This window comes from Taeniopygia guttata, chromosome 10 (genome assembly GCF_048771995.1).
Source record: "Taeniopygia guttata chromosome 10, bTaeGut7.mat, whole genome shotgun sequence".
In the NCBI taxonomy this organism is placed as follows: domain Eukaryota; kingdom Metazoa; phylum Chordata; class Aves; order Passeriformes; family Estrildidae; genus Taeniopygia; species Taeniopygia guttata.
The window spans coordinates 12,692,627-12,711,718 of NC_133035.1; the positions used below are offsets into that span (position 1 = coordinate 12,692,627).

The 19,092-nt window shown below is 47.4% G+C and overlaps 1 protein-coding gene across 2 annotated transcripts; it reads right to left on the bottom strand.

The window, feature by feature from the left end:
• Positions 1-1,191: 1,191 nt before the first annotated feature.
• FAH (fumarylacetoacetate hydrolase) lies at positions 1,192-17,432 on the bottom strand. 2 transcript variants are annotated; one of them, XM_002197417.7, is made up of 14 exons: positions 17,242-17,432; positions 14,939-15,049; positions 14,227-14,348; positions 13,154-13,203; positions 11,718-11,808; positions 11,094-11,191; positions 10,788-10,840; positions 9,290-9,389; positions 8,495-8,625; positions 7,677-7,752; positions 7,032-7,078; positions 6,002-6,103; positions 4,895-5,012; positions 1,192-1,411 (listed from the first exon to the last, which is right to left on the bottom strand). In XM_002197417.7, the coding sequence occupies exons 1-14, from the start codon at positions 17,410-17,412 to the stop codon at positions 1,332-1,334; spliced, it is 1,350 nt and encodes a 449-aa protein (XP_002197453.4). In that variant the 5' UTR covers positions 17,413-17,432; the 3' UTR covers positions 1,192-1,331. The 2 variants fall into 2 exon arrangements, with proteins under 2 accessions (XP_002197453.4, XP_072789809.1); XM_072933708.1 differs by lacking the exon at positions 17,242-17,432 and adding an exon at positions 15,916-17,213.
• Positions 17,433-19,092: the final 1,660 nt, after the last annotated feature.

Consider the following 19,092-nt stretch of genomic DNA (forward strand, 5'->3'; position numbering starts at 1 on the left):
ATATCCACTGCCACATTTTTTCTTTAATTTTAATTTCAAATTAATTTTCCTCTTCTGCATGGCCATAAGGTTCATGCTCCTGGTCAGCCCCAGGTTCTCCCCAGGACAACATCAAATGTCCTCACAGCCCACATCAGCAAAACTACCTGGCAGAGCTTTTGAGCAGCAATGGGACAGCTGCTGGAAAAGCAGCAGCATGGGCTCATCCTGCTGTCACCACATGGAGCCAGCAGCCTCATCAGGTTCTTCACTTTGAGGACCAAGCAAATATTTAACAAGTTCCCCTTGCACTACACCACAGTTCATTATCCGGTCTCCCGAGCTCCTTCAGTCAGTAATATCCTCTAATTGATGTGATTTGGCACTGGGCCATGGAGTTAAATTGATTTGTAGGCCAGCAGGAGACAGCAGATGCCCTTTACACTTGAGGAAAGTGGCATGTGGCTGTGTTTACTGGCTGCTGCAGGGGAATGCTGTGGCACCAGATGCCTTTTAGGGTGCAGGAAGGTGCTTGGTGTCCTCTGTCCACAGCCCCTGTTGAGTGGCAGGGTGTGACTGTCACCAGGGAGTGCCTGGGGATCACTCCAGTGATGAAATTCCACCTCCCTCCTCAACCCAAGGGATGCTGGTGCACAGGGTGAGAGAGAAACAGGGAATTCCCTTCCCTAAAGCAGGGCAGGAGGAACAAGGGTGATCTTTTGACCATGACCTTTTGAAGGGTGTCCCAGCACAGTCCCCATCTCTGGGCTGGAATCAATCTGGGGCAGGAGAGCTGCCTCTGGTTGTGTAAGAGCAGGAGGAGCAGGGACATCCTGCCTGTTGCCTTCAGTAGTGTTGATTATCACATTTCCAAACTCCTTTGTTGCAGATTATTTTAGGGCATAGTCACGTAACTCTTGCTCAGGAAGGTCTACAAGTTTTAACAATCATATGCAACTCGTCTTCAGGATTTCACCTCCAGCATATTAACACTGTGGAAAAAGGAAGTCAGCATGGAATCTCAGCTCTTATCACCAGCCTAGTACTCTGAATATTTAAGCTTACTTGAAAGCCTCTTTTTATAATTATGAAAAAAACATTAATATAGTAGAAGAGTTAAGAATCTCATTTTCCATTTCAATCATCTTATTCATATTCTGAGAATTTTAAGCTAGCACTGAAATCCTTTTCTTATCACACCAGAGAGCTACATTCATCTTTAAGGTATTTATTGATAATTAAAAATAGTAAGATTACAATCACTCATATAAAAATAATAAATCTGAATAAAGCAGGATGACTGGTAGAGGTGGGAGGAGGGTTCCTCCTTGGATGTCACATTACTCCAGTCCTCATGGATTTGAGAGGGCTGGAAGGATTTTTCCTGAGCACTGGCCAAATCCCACACGGAAGCCGTTGCCCTGGCAGTAACCTAGGGACAGAAAACAACACACAGCTTGTTCTCTAAGGACAGAGGATTTTGCCAGGAATAAAAGTGAATAAAGGCATAAAGAGACCAAAACCAAGTGAAAACATCTCAGATATGCAATGAGGAATAGAACAAAAGAACACCTGGAAGAGTTCAAGTAGCCCAGGAATATGAGGAAAAAAAGAAGCACAAACTGTTAAACACAGCAATATGCAAGTTCAGTGAATTGATCAAAGAACAAACAAGATGTGCCAGCAATATTTCTGTTTTCAAACCTAACCTGCAGCACCATCAATCTACCTGGCAAACTGATTCACTGCCTGGCCCAGCTCTGCAATTAATCAAACAAATCTGGATTCTCTTTCTGCAGCATCAGGACTGCTCTTGGGATGCTAGGATACTGTCAGCCAGAAAGGCAGTCATTAAACCCCCTCAAACAGCAGGACCTGCCCTTGAAGAATCTGTTTCGCTTGCTAAAGTCAAGTGGTTTAGTTCCACGAGAAATTCAGCGTCTGACTCCAAGTTCTCATTATTCATGTTATATAAGAGGGTGTGGAAGCTCTGCTGGCTGCTGCTGCAGAGCTCACGGGGCTGTGACAGCATCTCTGACCACGGGACAGCTCTGTGTCTCCCTGCTCCTGCGGGATGGAGGAGATGACATTGGGACAGGGATGCTGCAGCTCCTCCTGCTGCCACGGGCCAGCCAAGCTGCTCCACCAAGAGCAGCCCCCAGCAAAGCTGCAGGCAAAGCAGGGGAGGGGGCACAGCCAGGGCCTTCTGGCCCCTCTGAGAAGCCTATTCTGGGAAGAACAGCTGAGGAGACCTGCTGTAGCCTTCTGCTACAGCAGCTGATCAAAGGAAGGACAAGGGGCATATGCTGCATTTTAAGGGCCAATTTCATAGTTAGAGATGCATTTTCCTGATGGAATACATCACCTACATGTGATAAAAACAACTGCCTTCAAGAAGCCAAGAAGGAGCTCAGCAGAATAGACCCTAATTCCCACCCTTAGCACAGGTCAGTGGGAAACTCCCCTGAGGAAGAGAAAGGGTGGGCTCAGGCTGCAGGGCAGCCAAAGTTACTGCAGCACAAAGACAGACCCTGCCAGCTCTAACCCACAGTGCAGCTCTCACAGCCAGGCTGGAATTAAGTTTTCCAAGGACAGTGGTGTCTCTAAGTGTGTAAAGCCACAGACACCGTCTTGGTGTCTGCCAGGTAATCCTCATCCTTAAACAGCAGCAGTGGAGTAAGGCACTGTAAGGCTCAGCTTGCATTTGCCTCATTAGGCTTCATTGCCAGCTTTCCTTTGAGCTGCAGCTGATTATTTCAGTCCAGTTTGGTTATCCCTGCTGCCAGGCACAATTTAGAGCAGCACCAAGGAGCAGCACACTGAACAAAGCCAGCCCTGTGCTGCCAGCAGCCCTGGCCTGAGCTCTGTGTGTGCCAAGGAGCTACTGAGGGGGTTTTGCAGGCAGCTGCCAACACCACCAGGAGCCCTTCCCCTGCCGTGCTCCCTCCTTGAGACACTTCTTGGGAGAAATATTTCTCTCATTTTATGCGCTAAGTCTCTGAAATAAGTCCCACGTGGGGAGTAAGACTACAAAGTTGAAACAGGAAACCAGAAATGATGTGTTGAGCACTTGGCAAGAGCTAATGGCAGCTCCTTGGGAGAGGATGGAATAGCACCAGCCCTGCCCCAAGGGTGCCTTAAGGCCCTGGACCTGCCATACATCACTAAATAAATAAATAGGAGCAGGTCCCAGACAGCCCCAGCAGCCACTGGCTCTTTGCAGGTGTGGTGCCACAGCCACCAGCTGTGCAGTGCTCCCCAGTACCCAGGGACACTCCTCCAGCAATGCCATCATGCCATCTTTAAAGATTAAAGACATTCAGGATTCTAAGTATTTAATGAATTGACATAGCTGGTGCTGGGCAGGAAGAGCATGGCTTGTGGACTGCTCACATTTGTCCCCAGGCTGGCTCTCCGTGCCAGCAGCTCCCAAACTGGCAGGTGCTCCTTGCCAAAAGGGATATGAGTGTGCAACTCCGCAGGGATGTTCATCATCCCTCACTGCACCCTAATTTAGGGCTCCTGGCATAGTTACTGCGGACTCTGGAGGGCAGTGTGGCACTTTGGATTGCTGGAGGAGTGTCCCTGGATATATGGGGAGCCTGTGGAGAGCAGTCTGAGATGCCTCCACGTGCCAGCATGAGCAGTCACTGGGCTGTTGGGAGGCTGGAGGGTGTCAGAGGCACTGGGGACTCCTCAGGTTCATCACCTACAGCTCTCTCTAGTACATCTCAACTCCAGCTGTCTCAGCATTTTCCTCTGTCAAACTGGCAGCAGCTCACAGAAACAAGATTTTCAAGGCTATTGGATGGGCTGCCAGGCAGGAGGCGCTGGAATTGACAGGGAACCGGAATACATACATTTCATTTTTTTTTAATTTTAAACTGTTTTGCCAAAAATCCTAGGAGTCCAAGTTGGGTTGAGCAGGCCAAGGACACAGGCACATATTAGCATCACACCACGAGGCAGCTGCCCAGGTGTTTGTCACTCCTTTTCTCTGCCCTCAGTCACACCTGTGAAGTCTTTCCCCATTGCTTGAGCCATGTGTTCCTGTGCAGGTATCTCTGATCTCATCAGCAGGATGCAGCTGCTCAGAGCCAGGTGTGGCACTGGCTGGTGACACACCACATCCCACAGGACATTCCCTAAAATCCCAGTAGGTCACACAGCAAAGGTATTGGAGGCTTGAAACAAAAGTTTCTCATGGCTCTCCTTGCCAAATATTTGCCGTCTCAAAGATGAGAGCAAAGGAAAAAATAGATTTGTTTTGCACTAGGCTTTGGGTTAAAAAGAAGTAGAAGTGGGATTTAGATCACAAAACAGCGTGGTAGATTTTAATTCATAAAATCCTTAGATTATCAAGATGAAAACTAAAACCATGTCTCAGCATGAAACAGCTCTCAAGCAGAGCTCTTTTCAGAGGGGAGCTGGTCAGCTGTTCTAGAAGGCTCCATGCTGTTTCCCACATACTTGATTTGCAACACACTTCATTGAATATACCTAGGTTACAAATGAAATATTACTTGAGAAATAAATTTTTTTTAGCATTTGCCAAACTCTGCTCCACACACAAACTTGTACTGTGGTGGAAAAAATTCATCAGCTGCTCTTAGTCCTGGGGTATTTTTACCCATAAAGGCAAATCTACCTCCATCATGTCCTTGGTGCTCACACATTGGCATATCAAGAGCATTAAGGACTTAGAAAAGCAAATAATCCCTTCTAGAAAGCATTTATGGCAGGGAAATTTCCATCCCCCTGTTTTAGCCTCCTCACAGGTAGGATGGAAACAACATTGCTTGCATGGCAGGTATGTACAGAATAGCCCAGCTCCACTCCAGGGGCTTGTCCTGCTGGGATCAGCCTATGGAAAAGTGTCCTTGCTGCAGTGTTAGAGCAGTTTTCCAGCCATTACCTGTCAAAATGACTTCATCTCCATCCTGCAGGAATTTACGAGACTGCCCACTGCCAAGAGGGATTTCTTTTGTTCCATTCCAGGACAGCTCCAGCATGGAGCCAAAGCTCTCTGGCTCCTGCAGCAAGAGTTCATAAACAAATAAACAATTTTTTAGTATCTTTCCTGCTGTTCAGCTTCTTGCTGCTGGGAGCAGACACACAAGTATGTTACCTCTACTGAACAAAGTTTTTCTGTTGATTTAATTAATTGATACATTGGGTCCTTTTCCTGACTTTGCATTTTAATTTCTTGCTGGCTATTAGCAGTGATGCTTACAGCTGTTATCTGGTGTATTTAACATAGTGTTCAACCTGTTAAAGCAGCTTGGGTCTGGCACAGCAAGAATGGAAACAAGTGGAGGAGAATTCTACTAGTCCAGTGCTTTTATATAATCATGTTTCGGGTTTTTAAATACATTTTGTTCTTCAGAGCAAAGCTGGTGTTTGTGTCTTTAATGTCTTCTGCAGTATAATAATCTGAAGATTCAAAAAGCATCTCAGAAATGCTCAAAAGTGAAGTACAGGCATCCCAGCTTGCAAACAACTTACCTGAGGCTGTCTTTGTGACAGCATGCACAGGATTTGTGTTTGGTGGTTCAGAAAGTGGGGCTTGCTCATATATTGCAGCCACTGTCCAAATGGCAGCTCAAGGGGGGTGACAGCTTGTGAAGCTGGCTCCAGTTTCAGTGGAAAAACTTAAAGTTATACCCAGGCACCTTGTACATTCTTTTCAGAAATAAAAAGCTGCATTTCACAGAGGGTAAATGGATTGTGAGGATGCTCCCACACAGAAGTTAATTTGCATCTGTTGTAAAATAGTTCTTAGGGAAAGAAGTACAGGAGAGATCACAACCCCAAGATTCAACAACATAAAAAACCAGCCAAGCAAAAACCCTACCCAAACCAAACCAGTGTGAATTTGGGGCTACCAAAGCAGCACCCCAGAGTGCCTGGGAAAGAGCTGCAGGTGGTTTCATGGTACTCAGGTAAGGAAGGGCTTAGCCCCAAGCCCTGCTCTGTTGGTTCTGAGTTGCTGACCAGTGACTGTCATTGTTTCAACACTTACAGGCCCACTGATGGTGCCAGAGGCCAGGAGGTCTCCAGGCCTGAGGTTGCAGCCATTGATGGAGTGATGAGCCAGCTGCTGTTTCATGGTCCAGTACATGTGCTGCAGGGAGAGGGGAGAAAGCAAGGAAGCAACAGAGGACAAACTTCTCTGGTGGGCCATTAGGCTGTGCAGAATGGAGTCATGTGGCCTGGCCTCTGGCATTCATAAAACCCACACTTTAGCATGCAATTTAGTCCCTTAAAATTTTTCTTATTTCAGCTGGATTTAATTTTTCCTCTCTAAGACCAGTACTGCTGACCCAGGCTCCAGTATTTTAACAGCCATGTAGAAAAATCTACTTATTACTGCTTTGTTGACTACTGATTTACTGATTAAGGTAATTACTATGCAAAGAGCCAAATGTGAATATGAAATTGATTGAGAATTGCTGCAGCTGGCACATAAATCTCCTGGCTTCAATTGGTAGGCAGAGCCACCACGCTGCCCACAGAGGGGATGGGGCAGACCCGGGCTGGCAGCAGTGAGTGGCATCGAAATTAGAGCTGCAGAGCTGTATTGCAAGAGACAATTCCCTCTTCCTGTAGTCCTCTGCTCTCGTGGCTCCCTGCCAAATGGGCACAGAGCTCTGAGCACCCCAAAGCAGGCAGCAGAAAGAGCTGTCCCCTTCATCAGGCATTCAGGTGTTTCCACCTCACAGGGGGGAACCATCACCATCTTCCCTGTCAGGTGGAAACACCTGAATCTTTTTCTTTTTTTTTGAAAATTTTGGACTGCTCAGGGAAGTGGTGGATTCACCATCCCTGGAAGTGTTCAAAAGGGGTTTGGATGTGAGGGACATGGTTTAGTCATGGGCTTGGCAGTCCTGGGTTAACATTTGGACTCGATGATCTTGGAAGTCTTTTCTAACCTTAGTGGTTCTATGATCCTGTTCTATGAGTTAATGCAAAAATCAGTGTTTGAAATTGCCTGGTCCGGACCTGTTGGCATCACCAAGATTGCAAATAAACAAAAGATGCTGGAGTCTTACCTTGAAATTGGATCTGCATATAGTAGTTGGCGTGCTCATTCCTTCTCCTGCAGAAAATAAAGGATAAAAAAGAGAGAAGCAATTTGTTTGTGTTGGATGGATGATGTTGGAGTCTTTTTATTTTACAGATGGATGGAGACTTCTTTTATCACTGTAATCCCTAGCGAGAAAGCAGTAATAACATTTTCTATTGCTATGAAGACCAGGATTTCATGGAAAACAAGTCTGTGGATTGCACTGCAGTAGCATCAAGCTTCCCATTTCCCACTCTCTGCTCTCCTACAGGAGAACCACCTGGACCTAGTGGTCAGCAGGGCCCTAAGGTGGGGGCTGAGCTGGGTTAACATCTGGATCCCACACAAATCTGCTCATTCCATGCCCTATGACCTCTGCCTATCCAAGGAGACCCTTCAGGGACCCTCCTCAAGGGGAGCTGACCAGCTGGGGGGCATTCCCTGCTTGGCACATTGCTGCACAGCCAGCAGGGAGCAGGAAGAGTCCTGCCCCTTTCTCTGACAGGGGCAAGCTGGGCAAAGCAGGAAAAGAAGGAGCACAGAGCCCAGAGCAAAGTGCCTGAAGGTTGTGGTGGTGCCACAAAATTTAATTGGCAATTGCAGCTTTGTAACCCACTCAGCTTTGCCATACCTTTAATGGCAACAAAGAGCTTGATGTCAAAAGTGTAGGGCTCTTTATCCTGAAGGTAGGGCAGCGGCTTAGGATCCTAAAAGCACATAAAACACATCATAATCTAAGTTAAAAGGAATTTAAAAATCCACAAGACATTCCAGTGAGTATCGGTGTACCCAGCCTGTGCTGCACAACCATTCATTTCACCATTCTTACTGCTCAGATTATCACTTTTCTTGGTCTCATGCACACACTTTTAAAGATCTTTCTGAACAGACATGATATCCACACAATCCAACTCCTTTTTCTGCAAAAGCCACGCCTATCATTTCAGTGGGAAGTTAATCCAGCACAGGGTGCCAGCACACCTTTGCTCTGTGCCTGCACAGAGAAGATGGTGAGGTCTCTGCAAGGCTCTGTTATCTTTCCAGTTTTAACCACCTACACAATGCAGACAACTGGAAATGCTTGAACAAAGTGTTCTGGCTTGACTCCAGCCTCTCTCCACCACTTACTGGGGATGCTAAGTGCTACCAAAGACCCTGAAGAAGCTCTGATTAGTTTATTTTCCAGGTGTTTTAAAGGTGATTTTTATGCCCTCCTCAAGCAGAATGACAGCACAACATGTGCCAGGGCCAGTGACATCAATGAGCACTCGAACTCAGAGGGCTCTGGTTGCCTTCATCTGCTCAGAAGCAGAATCACAACTGTAAATTCCATGGAGACAATCCTTGGCATGGAGGCAGCTCAGTGATTTCTACTGATGGCACCTTCCAGCTCTGCTGGCATTTTTCTAGCACTGCTTTTCCTTTATTTCAACCTTTTCTCTTGCTGACCTGGACAGGGTTTGGCAACACAAATGGCATGAGAGCTTCCATGGTGACAACCCACGGAGAGATGGTTGTGCCAAGGCTTTTGCTCAGGAAAGGACCCAGAGGAACATATTCCCACTTCTGGATGTCACGGGCTGGGAAGAGAATGTTCAAAGCAATGCAGGTAAACATATCCTAGGAATTGCACATCCATCAGACCCATGAAAGAGTAACATGAATTGAAATTGCTACCCCCAGCCTTTTCTAGCTGTTGTGCTCAAATACTAATTTAAATCCATTAATTTTCAACCCATCTTAGATCAGATAGATTAGGATGACAAGTCAGCAATAAGTAAAACAAACCAGATCATCCCCATATAACCAGTATTTTTACCCCTACTTTAATTATTCCATTTATACCCAGCTAATGGTCTTTGCCAGTCACAGGGAGAATTTCAACAAGTTAAATCTTTGCAGAGACTAAGGCATTTGTGATTGCCAAATCCTTTTCCTGACACTGAAATCAATCACCATCCTTGATATCAGCATTCTTAAGACTCCTCCATCCCTACCCAGAAGAAACTAGACTGATATTAGCTCTTTCATAAATAAATAAATCTTCTTTAGGCAGCAACTTCTGGTTCTACTAATTGATCAAAGATGGATTGATACAGGCAACACTTCATTTTCATCCCTTTCACTCGTACCCAGTGGTTTCAGTGATCAGCATTCTCTACAAAAGATGTGATTTATGCCTCTCTAGGGTTTCCCGTGGAGCTGTAACCCCCTCTCCAGGCAGATTCCCACAGCACTGCTTACCGCTCCAGTCATTCATCAGCACCATCCCAAAGATGTGCTCCTGGGCTCTGCTGATGGGAATGGGCTCCCCAAACTTGTTTCCAGGACCTACAAAGAATGCCTAAAATCAAAAAGCAACATGTTGATTATGTTTTTGAAGCTTAAAAATCTTTACTGCACAGAGAATTACGGGCAGCAGCAACAGAGGGTGGACAGGATGAGTTTTGCACCATTTCCCACACACATTTGGACAAAACCCATGGCCTACTCCCCTTTTCTTCTTCTCCATGAAGCTGGCAGGCTTGAATTACTTAAGAGCTCTGTGTTGCTAAGAGACAGGCATTTAAACAAGGGCATGATGTTGTCAAAATGCAGGAGGAAAAAATGGCCCCTGCTAATTAGAGTCCGGATGCAGAACAGGTTTGCCCACTGAAGGGACTGATTGCTGCAGACAGTGAACAGGAAGGAGTTTAAAGTCATCCAAGGGGATACTGAACGTGGCTGGAGCCTGATGAGACAGTGGGCAAGAACAGGCAGGTGGAGAAATGTGCCCAGTAAGTAAAGTAGGCCATGGACTGGGTGCCTGCACTCAATCCCTCAGGAAACCACAGCCTGCAGATGCAGAGGATTTGATAGGAAAACTCAGCTGTCTTTTTCTGTGTACAATATGGAAGCTTTTCCTTCTGTTCTTGCAGCAGCCAGCAGTAGAGCTCAGGCTGGAAAGAGTTATGGCAGCACCATGGGAACCCCACTTTATGGGAATGCATCTCCCCTTACAGCACTGATTGGCAAAGCACACAGCATTAAAGACTTCACTACATTTTTATAACCATTTCCATCAGTATTACACTTCTTCCACTATTTTTTTAAGGGAAAAGATTGGGAATAAAACATACAAAAATTATATAGGCCATTAAAATTATATAAATCTTAATAGAATCCTATGAACACCCCCCCCCCCTTTTTTTGGACCACACTAAGCCACAGCATGATATGCCTTCCCACCATGTTTTTTTACAACACCCACAGCACAGGTTTTAACTTTCCAGGCAGGAGAATCAGGACTTTGAATCCCACTGCTGAGAACTCAGGGCTTCCTCTGCTCCAGCACAGGGTGCAGACAGCCTGGACTTCCCAGCCCCCAGTGTCCCCTGACAGATCCTGGCTGCAGTGCAGAGGTAACTGCTGACCAGGGAACGGGCTGTGGTGCCTGATGGAAAGAGTTCTGCTGCCTGACTGCTCCACTGGTGCTCAGCTTTGGCCAGGTGAGCTTTTTCCAGCCTGAGAGCTGTGTGAGCAAACGTCCCAATGAGCTAAGGCACCCTTCTCTTCACCCAAAGCAAAGGTTTGTTCCACAGAAATCTCTACTGCCTGTAGCACAGACAGCTCAGAGAGGAACACAGGAATGGACCTTATGGAATATTCAGTTTAGAAGAAGCCAAACCCATCCTTTCTTCCCTGTTTCTATTTTAATATTTTTCAAGTCATAAAGAGAAAAAAAAACCAAAAAACCTCTCACCATTTCTAACTCGATATCCAGACGTTTACAAGCACCAAACACTGGAGGTTTATCTGTGGGTAGAAGCAAGAATATATTATAACAGGGAGGCAGCTAGGGAAATAGAAGTAATGGTCAAAAGAAGCAGCAGCTGGTGCTGCTTGGCAGGGAACAGAAAATGGGCTTAAACCAGGGCTGTCTCTTGCCCTGACCCCAGGCTGGGCTTTAGGCTATCCCAGACCCTTCCACTCCACTACTTTATGATATGCAGCAAAATGAAAGAATAAAAGAAATAAGAATCCAGATTAAAACCCTGCCAGAACTCACCATTGTCAGGTTTTGTTTGTCCCACAGGTCTCCGGATGGGCGTCCCAGACACCACCACAGACGATGCCCGGCCGTGGTAACCCACAGGTAAGTGCAGCCTCGAGAAAGAGCACCACAGTGCCTGGGTTAGCTGGGTGCCAGAGCAGCCTTTTGGGGTGGAAGCACCACGGGAGTGTGAGGTACAAGGAAAAGGAGCTCTGCATGCATGGGCACAAACCTCAGCACCTTACTCTGATATAAGGATGGAAGTGAAATATAATAACAAAGCCATGTTGCAGTCTTAATGCACTGCTGTGCCACTGCTCCGATTAATTCCTTTTATCTTAAATTCTGCTCTCTTGTCCCTCAGCAAAACCTAATTCTTTAGGTGTATTTGTCTTTGAACTGGGGGGGCTGCACAGTAACTGGTGGGGCCACTGCAATGAAGGGCAGCACAGATTCAGGAGGCTGGGGATGTGTGGAGCTTGGTTCTGGCATTGAACTCTGGGCATCACCAATTCTCATCTGCTATGAACTGAAACCAGTGTGATCCTGAAAACCTACTCAGACCTTTGAAACATCCTGTATATGTACAAATAAGCCTGCAAAATAATGCTGCACTAGAGAACAATCCAAGCCACCCACCAGTTCGGCATCAGAGCGTTCTCCTTCCCCCTGAACATGATCCCAACGTTTGTCGCATGTTGGCGTGAAGAATAGAAGTCGGTGTAATCTCCTGCATGAGGAAAAAAGGAAAAAAGCCATAGAACAGGGATCAGTGGCAGCAAAGTCCCTCATCTACGGGGGCTAAAGCACGTCAGACGCTGCTGGGAATGGAAGGAGCAGAGAAAGAGACAGCAGGAGCGCTCAGGGGATGTCACTAATAGCATAAAGGGGTGATTAACCTATAAATTATGCAGACAAAAATGGCTTTTATGGCTTTTTTTTTTTTTTTTTGAGTCTCCAGTAGAGAAGAGGAGGGAAAACGCAGGACATAAAGCAGCAGCCCCCTCTCCATAGACAAGGCAACTCCCGCTGCATCTCCTCCAGCCGGCGGTACCCGGCCCAGGGATCCGGGCGATACTCAGGACAGCTGCTGCCCTCTGCTGCCATCCCTGCTAACAGCTCCCACCCTCCTGATCCCGGGAAAACGGAGGCAATGAGCCGAAATCACGAATTAGGAGGGTGCATTTCCATTGTGCTGGTTAGTGAGTCAGTAATTATCCAGCAGCTCCAGGAGGATCCAGCAGTAAGTTATCCCCTGCAGTTCCAGCCTCCCAGAGGAGGACCCAGGAGAAGCAGGAACCACACACAGGACAGGACATGTTCAACCTGGAACTATTTTCAGGAAGGTATCACACCTATGGGAACTCCTCATGGTTCCTCTGGGACAGGCTGGACTTTGTCCCAAACCAGGGCTGTGCCCCAAGGAAGGCAAAAGCCAACTCAGAACAGAGCTTGGACAGAAAATGGGCAAGTTCACACACCTGTTCCTGTGCAGGTCATGCCCTCAAGTGACTTTGATCAAGATGGTTTTGGTCCAAATACAAACTCCTGCTAAAACCAGGAAATTATTATCTATATAAATATAGAAATCCCAAATCAGTCCTTCTGGGAGTGGAGGCAAGATCTGGGATGCAGAATAATGGTCTGGGAGTGGAAATTCATACTTGTTCATGAGGCTGTGCTGGAATATCTGCCTTGGAAACTTTGCAACACCTGAAATATTTTCTGATGGCAAAAGGGGAAATTGTTGGAAACTGAACAAGCGTTTTTTTCCTGGCTCTAGTCACAAAGGCCTTTGGTGATGCCAAGCTGATGACAGGAGTTATGCACCACCAGACACCCCTGATTTAGTGGAAATTGCATCCAGGAGTGCTCTGGCTGCTATTGAGCTTCTATTCTTGTGCCACAGACAGCACCTACCTTTCATTATGTACAATAATCTACTTCTGGCTGCTGCAAACCCCATTCCCTGTCACAGCTATGATCTGTCTGTCTGAGCAAGCTGGAAATGAAGCAGCTGCTCCGTGTGGGAGCAAAGGGCAGCCCGAGGAGCCCCTGGCTGCCCCCACACTCACCGATGTGGGCAGGCAGGTGCATCGTCGCAGAAGCTTGAGGTACAAGCGCTCTGAAATGAAAAATGATGCCTTCAGATCCCGGAACACTTGCAGCTCCCACCCGTAAGAAGCATGGAAGAGGCTGATTTGCTCCTCCAGCTCCTTCCTTAATTTAGGAAAGCCTTGCAGAAATAGAAAACTGGCAGAAAAGCTGGTGACTGCACCGGCTGCTGTTACTGGGATGGCTACAGCAAAAGGAGTGGCTGTCAGGGTGTGAGTGGGAGAGGGCAGCCCTGGGGCTGGCTGGATTCCCAAGGGGCACGGAGAAATCCCAGAGCCCGTGCCCAGGACACCACTGCCTCTGCTGCGTGGGAAGGATGAGTTCGTGGCACGTGGCTCGTGGGGGTCTGATCTGAACTGCTGGCCCTGTCCAAGGAACAAGCAGCACTTCACCCCCTGTTCTGCTCATGGCAGCCTAAATCCTCCCAGTGCCCTTGGCAGGACAGGGAGGAACAACTCCTGCTCACTGCCAGGGCAGGCACTTGTGGTGCCTAAAGCATCGCTCCAGACAAACGAGAGGTGTGGGGTTAATGGGGTTAATGGGCACGCACATTTTCCACCAGCACAGAACAGAGCACAGCCCTCCCCTCCTGCCCCACACCACTGCACAGCCCCAAACCTGAAGCCCGTTTGTGACCCCAGGCCCGGTTTTAGCAAAGCCCAGGGGTTACTGAGGGCAGACTGGGGGTGTCCCCACGGCTGCTCCCGGTGGGGAGGTGGGAGAGGTGGAGACCCTCGAACAGGGCCATGGAAGGCCGTGGTGGAGGGGGCGGCCAGAGGACACACCCAGGGCAGAGCTGGCTGTTTCCAGGTGCAGGGTGACACCCTGGATCTGCGGGCAGTCACGGGATTAATCAGAGATTAATCTTTACGTAATTAAGAGAAGGAAGCACTCGATGTGCACAAACCCCGGTTAATTCCCACGTAGGAGGCAGGTGGCCACGTCAGACTGTTGGTTTGGGTGTCCTGTCACGCAGGTGACACAGGGCACAGCTGCCACCTCCCTGTGCCCACAGCCACTCTCTGCCCCTCACCTCCTCCGCAGCTCGGCGTTGTCCCTCAGGGTGGGCTCTCCAGCTGACAGCAGCTTCTGGAGCACAGCCCTGGCCTCGCTCCACGCCGGCCTGCCCAGCCCCATGAAGGCATTCAGGGTGGGCTGGCAGTGACACAGAGGTGCAGGGGCAAAGAAAAGACCACATTTTGCTTATCCTTCACATGCAGGAAGATGTCCCACACTCCCATCCCAGTGCTGGATGCCCGTGGCCGGGGTAATGTGGCCATGACTGCCCAGATCACCCATGCCCATGGCTGCCCACACCCCCATCACACCCCACAAGTCCTCACCCCATCCTTACACACCACTGCAGGCCCTGCTGGCTTTGGTATCTCAGCCAGCTGTAGACAGAAGCTGTTTGTATTTACCTTTATCCTTAACACAACATCCCTGTCATTAATATCCCACCCATGGAGTGTTGAAGGTACAAGCAGGAGTGAATTAACATTTAGGCTTTGTGTCAGACACTTGTATTGCCAATTAACAGATAACACTTTCCTGGAAAATGACCTTTGGACCCTTGATGCCCCTGCTCTCCTTTGCTGTCACACCTGTGATGGTTTTTGCTCTACCAGAACCTGCCTGACAACATATTCCAAGTCCATCTTCTTCATCTCACCACAAGTTGCTAAAGTGCCTTATGGAATATTTTTTAAATGCTTGTGGAAATTAGAACAGACTCTGATAAATACCTGGTCAAAGACGTGCTGGTGTTTGGCAAGAGCTGGGCCATTGAAAAGATGTTTAATGACGCTGAGATCCAAAATCTGGTCTCCAATTGCTACCCCAAGCCTGTGCCGAGGCTGCAAAGCAGCAAGAGGAGGGAGGAAGAGAAGAAGAGTTTATGTTTGTACCCAAAAATGCCCCAAAGAGGGCATGGGGGAAAACAGTGACCAGAGAGAGTTTAACCCATCCAGGACAAAGGTCTGGAACCACAGCAATGGACCTTCAAGAGCCAGTCTGAGGCTGGCTGCTGAAAAATGTGAAGCCCTATGGGCAGAGCATCACTGCAGACTCCCTGCAGACCCTGAGGGGTGGAAAAGAGCCTTATCCCCATCGTTTGGAGAAAGGATAGCACTACAAGGAGAGGTTTCTCTCCCTGCCCTCTTTTCCCCAGAAAGAGGCTGATTTGCTCATTAACACCCCTCATTAATGACATGCATTGCAGACTAAGCCCATACATCTGCAGTATGCTGTGAAGTAGGAAAACACTACTGCTCCTTCTACGAGTGGGGAACAGAAGCAGGGAGAGGCCATGGGCAGGGTGAATTCCATCCCTGTGGATATGCCGTTGAAGAAACAACCATTTCTGCAGCTCCTCCCCAGAGGACCGAGGGTGCTCTGGACTCCCCTGGTGATACCAGGAGGCACTCCATGCCCAGGCACATGATTTCAGCCATCCTCACATCACAGCAGGAGCTCAGGAGCCACACACCGAGCCCAGCCTGCAGCCCTGCTGGATCCTGGCTGCAGGAACAGCATCCCCCACATGGGGAACGGGACAGATGCAGCCCAGGACACAAAGCTCCTGTTGATGCCCTGAGCGCGTGCGGAGCTGGCGGCGATGGCAGGGCAGCAGCACCGAGCAAAAACACACCACAGCCTCCATTATTTGTGTCTTTGGGCAAAGAGAGACAAGCTATTACAGCCACTCTGAAAAGCAGCTCACCAAAATAATCATCTTCAAAGATGCACGCTATTGAACCTATTTTTCAACCTTTAATTTCCAAACACGATTCCAAATGTGGTAGTAGGCATTTATTCAGCAAACATTCCTGCAGAAAAAAACTAAAGGTCATGTCAGGTTAATTTGTAACTGGGATAGTCAGGAATGACACCAATTGTTTTAGCCTGAAATCATTAAAAATTCAGCTACTATCAGAACATTATTCTCCTAAATAATTTCTGCAAGTCTTGCCTGTCATTTCATAGGGTTTGAGTGAAGATGTCTTTTTCAGAGAACAGTTACTGAGGAAGGCAGAAAAATAATCCAAAGTTGCTAGATAACAGCACACACATCTTGGACTAGATTAAACACACCATCTCAGTTTATCTTCAGAAAATACCACATCAGAAAACACAATCTTCTGGTTCATTTTTTTTTAAACCTACATGGGTAACTAGCAGAAACCAAAAGATAATCACAAAATTTCCACAAGCAATGACAAATAAATTCTCCACTTTTTCCTTCTGAGAAGCAGCTCTTGGCTTGTTTCCCTACCTCCATAAGGACATATCTCTGGAGCTCCATCCTGTCAGGCTCAGATGTGTGAGGTTCAGCCTAGCTGGACTCAGTTCTCATGGAAGTTGAGAATTGAGAGCTATCTCCGTGGTAGAAAGGTTGAGCCACATTTTCTTTTGTGATCATCATAAACAGAAGGCTCAGAGCTGGCTGAACTGGCAGGCTTGGAGCCCAGCTTTAAACATGACACATTTTCACACATTTAATGCAGCATTGCATAAACACACACTCAATAGAACACAATGGGTCAGCTGCAAAAACAGGTAAAACACACATCTGGTGCCCTGGTTTAATGCTTTGGCAGCCACCAACAAAACTCTCCAAGAGCAGTAGTTACTGGGGCTTTTTAAGGGTGATGGTGTGATTACAGTCACAGAGAAAATTAAAGACTGAGTTAAAAACAAAAAAAAATGGAGTGTGAAATGTGCTGTGCCTCTACATAGGGAGTGCAAGGGTCAAACATAGATTTAATGATGTCACAGAAATGATGAAAACCATACAAGAACTACTGTACATATTCATCAGTATTAACACCTCCGATTTCTTTTGTGTGGTTTCAGAGAAGCTGTAATCAAAATGGCCACACTAAGGAAACAGATAATGCGCCAGCTACAGGTTTGCCATCAGGTCAGGAAGCCCATGAGTGTCTCAGGCTGTGAAGTCTCCCTTTATCCCACATTGCTGGGAAATTCTGCTCTCTCATAGCCCTGGAACAATTACAACAGCCCAAGAACAAAGTTTGCTGTTACTCACCTCCTCCTTCGTGGAGAAAACCCCATAGGGGAGGTTTTGGATAGGAAAATCTGAGTCCTTGTCTACCTGGATGAAAGACATGCTGAACCCCGAGCAGCCCCTGCTTACACACAGCTCCCACCTGTGGAGAAAGATCCTCTCCAGCTGCTGCAACCCAGAGCAGAGGGGCATCAAATCCCACCCTGTCCTCGGTACAAACCAATCGCAGCTCCGTGGCCATCCCACCCCCTGCCTGGGCCCTGGCAGTGGTTAATCAGTGCCAGAGGCTCGCCTGAGTCAGCACTGTTAATTGTTCCCAGCCAGGCAGTGACCCTGCTGAGAGCGGGTCTTCCTCCTCACAGGTTCCTTTCCTGGAGGTATTTGGAAGATGTGTAGATGTGGCACTTAATTCAGGGGTGGACTTGGCAGTGCTGGGTCAGCAGTTGGGCTTGATGCTCTTGGGGGTCTTTTCCAACTTAACACTTCCATGATTCTACAAACTCTCACGTGAAACTGAGGCCTTCCTGTAAAAGGCAACTTGCTGAGGGTGAAGGATCCAACAGCTCAAAGAGCAGAGGTAACTGCCTTGGTTTGACTTTGGAGGGGTCACTTATGTGCCAGGGCCCCGGTGAAATGATTATGCCCACACTGATTCTCCCAGCACAAGCTCAGCAGGCCTTGGGAAGTTGCACAATTCACACATGAAACTGCACCTTTTGTGGTTTTTGGTTTTGCAATGCTGCTGCACCTCATCAAGTTCTTCCATTTTCTCCAGATAGTTCCACCATCTTAAAACCAGAGACACATATGCAGCCAACAATAAAAGAACAGGGAAGTTGATGCTTCTGCTCCCAGTTCCAGCATTCTCCCACTTGCAGCAGAAAATTCACTCATTGTCAGAAGCAGAAACCAATGAGGGAACATCCTTGAAATTAGAACTAAATAGCAAGAGCCACATCTTTCCGATAAAAACAGGAAGACACTTGTGCTTGCCAATCCAAAGAACTGGTTTGCTGCTCAACCTTTTTTTTTCTTTTTGGCAGAGGAGTCATTAGAAGAAATGCAGCAAATGGTACAGCCAGAGATTCAGTGCAAGATGATATAACAGCATCATCTGTGACAGCTGCTCACTTGTTGAGACAGAAGCCCACAAGGTGCTGTTTGAAAAGGGGTCTTATTTAAACATCACAATGCCTAGCTTGTGGAAGATTTCCTGCAAGATTTCCCCTGACTGTTGGAAATGTTTAAACACAGCAAAGAGGCTTTGTGGACACATTATAAGATCTGGGCTATAGAAACTGCTTATACCAAAACTGAAACAAAACCATGTTGAAAACCTGTTCCAATACAGTGTCCAACATGAGGAGACAGACTCAAGCATTTTGTAGCGCTGTGAATGTGCTGGTGTTAATTAAGATGTTAATCTGCTAACCTCAAGCTGATGACACAAAATACAGATTGAAGTGCAGATCAACCACCAGGATAACACAGGGGCATGCCAAAGCAAACAAACATGACACACAATTCTCAGGTTGTGTCATCCAGTGGACATCTAAACATAAGCTTATACAACAGATAGGAAGTATGCGAATAGTTTTCTTGTACCTTTCCTTCTTTCAGGCACCAGAACACACAAATATACCAGGTTTTCCCCCACCTTGTGAAATCTATGATGTGCTCCCTCTGCCTGGCCCAGAAGCATCACTGTCAGGTGTAAGGCAGATTGGTCAGGAGGGCACAGAGGAAATGAGACTAGAAACAGGGAAGAAAGAGAACTCAGAAGTGAGAAGGATTAGAGAACAGGGAAGCAGCAGCAAAGAGGAAAGCAAACAGAAACACCCACCAAAGGTGACACTGCTGCTCCTCCACACT

Excerpts from the sequence above, each read along its gene's own strand:
- FAH (XM_002197417.7), bottom strand. The coding sequence starts at position 17,412 with ATGCCCCTCTGCTCTGGGTTGCAGCAGCTGGAGAGGATCTTTCTCCAC. Across the intron at positions 15,050-17,241 it reads TTTTCTCCACGAAGGAGGAG|CCTCGGCACAGGCTTGGGGT; the intron begins GTGAGTAACAGC and ends GCTGCTTTGCAG. Across the intron at positions 7,753-8,494 it reads TGTTGCCAAACCCTGTCCAG|GATCCTAAGCCGCTGCCCTA; the intron begins GTCAGCAAGAGA and ends ATGTGCTTTTAG.